This window comes from Chrysochloris asiatica, unplaced genomic scaffold (assembly GCF_000296735.1).
Source record: "Chrysochloris asiatica unplaced genomic scaffold, ChrAsi1.0 scaffold00041, whole genome shotgun sequence".
In the NCBI taxonomy this organism is placed as follows: Eukaryota; Metazoa; Chordata; class Mammalia; order Afrosoricida; family Chrysochloridae; genus Chrysochloris; species Chrysochloris asiatica.
Window position 1 is genome coordinate 1233555 of NW_006408559.1, and position 3787 is coordinate 1237341.

The window sequence follows — 3787 nt, forward strand, 5'->3', positions numbered from 1 at the left end:
GAAGTTAAACCAGCCTCCATCGTTACTGTATACAGAAATCCCCTCCCCGGATGCTTTGAATGGTGCCACTTTGAAGTAGAAACTTATGATTGTTGAAAAGGTCTTTGGAGCTGGAAGCAATAGCTCTGTGGACAGAAAAGAAAGAGGAAACTGAAAACTTGATTCCACACCACCTTTCCCCTTGTTGGTTTCTATGTTGTTAATAGTTTGGCTTTAGACCAAGAAAATAAAAAACTTACTTAAATGTAAAATTCTAGTTGCTAACGAAGTGTGCTCCTTAGTTGGGGCTAACTTGGCAAGTAGAGATTTCTATTTTCTGGGAGCTGGATGTGTCAGGTTCGTCTACTGTGGATTCCCCACACAACATGTCTATGATACAGGCTTGGAACTGAGGGAAAGGACAGCAGTGGTGGTAGCCCTCTTGGCCAACTAGTGCCAGGGAGATGACATCACGAAGTGTGGACAAAAGGTGTCATTCTGTATATCCCCAAAGCCTTCCACCGTGTCTGATACCAGGATCTGCTCAGGTAGTTTTGTCTCTATCTTCCCATTCCTGACAGCTGGCTAAATAGCAGTCTGGGACTACCCTGGGTCACAGTAATTCTTGCTAGCTGAGGCCACTTCATATACCAGGCTGCCTGATGAGATCACTGTCAACAGTTACCCTAGATTTGGCCCACCCACCTGCGCCCCATTACTAGAAGATCCTCCTAATGAAAGGAACCCTGGTGGTGCAATGGTTGAAAGGTTGGTAGTTCAAACCCACCTAGACACTCCATGATAGGAAAGCCCTGGTATCTACCTCCAAAACCATTGCAGCTTGGAGTCCTGCTGTGGCACTGAAGGATCCACAAGGTTGGTTTGACCTATAAGGTCAGTGGTTTAAACCCACCAGCCACTCCTCAGAAATCCTACACAGGGTCACTACGAGTCGGAACCAACTTGACGGCACTTATCAAAGATTACAGCTTAGTCCTATGGGGTGGTCTACTCTGGTCACATGGGGTCACAGATTTGAAATCAACTTCACATAACTCCCAATTAAGAAGATGGTGGGAGACAGATGAAGCTGTCTGCCCCTGTAAAGATTTACAACCTCAGAACCCCTAGAAAGGATAACTATGAGTCAAAATCGACTCGATAGCAGTGGGCTTATTGAACCTCAATTTTTCAGACCCTTTAAAAAGAAAATGGGAACTCTACTTCTCATCCTGGCTTTTGGAACAACATGGTTTTTACGACAAGTGCTCTCCTCCACGGGTTTTATTATCTTCCTAATGATACCTACCGTCTTCTCTGTGCTGACACCTTTCCCACTCTTCTAAGTTTCTGTGCCTCTCCTTATCGAACCCTCTGAGGACAGCCCTCAGTACTTTGTGTTTACAATTACAGCAGGGCTTTGAATCAAGATTTGAAGCCCTGGTTTGTGGTCGTTGGTGAGAAGGGGGCTATGATCTTGTGGAAGCTCACAGAAATATAAGGAAAGAGTTTTACCTGCTTATTCATGAAGCAGTAGATGATGGGATTGTAGACGCAAGCACTCTTGGAGAAGAAAGCAGGAATAGTGGCAAGCCCTGAGTCCAGCCCGTGGTTACGGTTGTTGACCATGTACATGGCCAAGGCAGCATAGGGCATGTAACAAAGACAAGGATCCCACCATCACCACCACCATGTGGCTCACCACCCGCTCAGCCTTCTGGGTTGTAGCTGACTGCTGCTGCTGAGCTACATCCTGGGGCAGGGCGTAGACACCATCACATCCTTCTCCCTGGCCCTCAGTTCCCAGTTCTGGACTCTTCTACCAGGGAGTCTCCATTCCCATTGGCTCTCCTTGGGAGAGGCAGGGTGGGGGCTGCCTTCTGGTCTGTGGAAAGGATTTCATACATCCTCACATTCAGAACCCACCTATTTGATCAGGAATGATCACCCTACTCTTCATAATTCTCCCTCATTCTCTTTGTTTTGATGTGCCCCCTCTACCTGGCTGTGGACCTTTATGTTCTTAAGCGCTCACCTACTCCTCCCTCCCACTAGGACCCCCCGGTGCACCCTCACAACAGCCACTCACAGCTCTAAAAGCCCCCAGCAGCTGGGAGTAGGAGAAGCATATGAGAGAAAGGGGCACGATGAAGCAACAGATGAAGAGGAACCAAGTATAGTACTCGCTGTGATATTTGGTGCCCATGGTGTACCAGTCGGGCCCACAGGAACACTGCAGACCCTCTGGAGTGAACCTGCAAAGGGGCAGGTACTCAGTCATGGATGGGATAAGCACTGGCTCCCTGTGGGGCTCACCACAATCCGTGGAATAGGAGCTAAAATGCCTGGATGCTGTTCGCTTAGAACCCAGAGATGCCAGAAGACTTCAGACAGGGAGGATTTTCTGTTCTCACCAGCAAAAGGCTATAGTAATTCATTCCAACTTTTAGAGTAACTGTGAACGCTTGTCTCCCACAGCCCCTTAGCCTCACCTACTCTACCAGTGCTAAAAAGTAGAGGCCAAAGACTGAAAAAGACACTAAACACTCTTTCCACCCACATAAACCTGAGCTTTTTCTAGGTAAGCACCACTGCCCTTCACTCTCACCGGCTCCAGCCAAAGAAGGGTGGGATGGAGATCCCAATACTGATGATCCAAGTAGCCAGGACCACCATCAGTGCATGCTTGGAGCTGAAGCGGATGTTGCCAAAAGGTTTACAGATGACAATGTAGCGCTCAAGAGCCAGGAAGGCCAGTGAGGATCCTGTCACCAGCCCTGTGGTAAAATGTGAGGGTAACGGAGAGAGATCCCTGCCCAGCCTGGCAGGAGGAATGGAAGACATGGAGGTGGAGCAAGCACAGACTCGTGAGAGGGTTGGACTGATCATTGGAATAGTTTGGGTCTCAGACACCTTATTTTAATCAAACATGTAACTGGGGGCTGCTTTATACTATTTAAGAGGAGTCCTGGAGTGACACTGTAGGATAAAGCACTGGCCTGTAAGGTCAATTTGAACCGAAAGGTCAGTAGTTCAAACCCACCAGCCGCTCCTCAGACACCCTATACAGGCCCCCTATGAATCAGAACTGACTTGGCAGCACTTAACAATTCAAAAGAACGTCAAACCCTTCCCTTAGACTCCTCGTTAGGGGGCCCATCCAACCCAATACCCTGGTCCCTGTTTGCAATCCTGGAGCATGTCCTCTCACCCCCCTGCCCTATGTTTTCCCCAACATTACCTGCTACGGAACCTAGGAAGGCCTCCAAAGCACACATGTAGTGACCAAAGATGAAGTATCCCTGACAGCTGGCAATGAAGACAGAGAAGATGCAGAAGAGGAAGCCCACCAGGGGTACGTTGACCAGAATGTAGTTGAATGGCTGCCGTAACTTTCTGTAGCACAGTGTGGCCACCAACACCACGGCATTGAGTGGGGTCCCTGCAAAGAAGACAAAGCCCATGAAGGCTGCTTGGAAGTGGAAAGCCCAGACCGGAGCAATGTGGTACTGAGGCCCATCCCAAGGCCGCACTGAGGAGATGTTCTCGAACAGATCAAACTCCTCCTCCCCAGACATCTTCTCATGGGATGCTCCACCCCCACCCCTTGTTGCCTCATAGATTATCCTCCACCTCTCCCACACACAACCCCTACCCCTCCTCCAAAGCTACTCTGGGGCTCTTTGAAGGATCAGTCCTGATCCTAAGCCTCAAACAAAGTTTGAGACCCCAACCCCCCACCTAAGCCTCCTTTTGTACTCCAAATCTGATTGTGTGTTCTTTAGAGGATAAAAGATTGGACTCGGGA

General features: G+C 48.9%; 1 protein-coding gene across 1 annotated transcript; it reads right to left on the reverse strand.

Annotated features, from left to right (window-relative positions):
* Positions 1-277: 277 nt before the first annotated feature.
* On the reverse strand, positions 278-3557 carry OPN1SW (opsin 1 (cone pigments), short-wave-sensitive). The gene is given in 6 exon segments (XM_006861111.1): positions 278-388; positions 1495-1648; positions 1650-1725; positions 2062-2234; positions 2588-2756; positions 3221-3557. Coding segments are annotated over 6 exon segments (1020 nt in total).
* Positions 3558-3787: the final 230 nt, after the last annotated feature.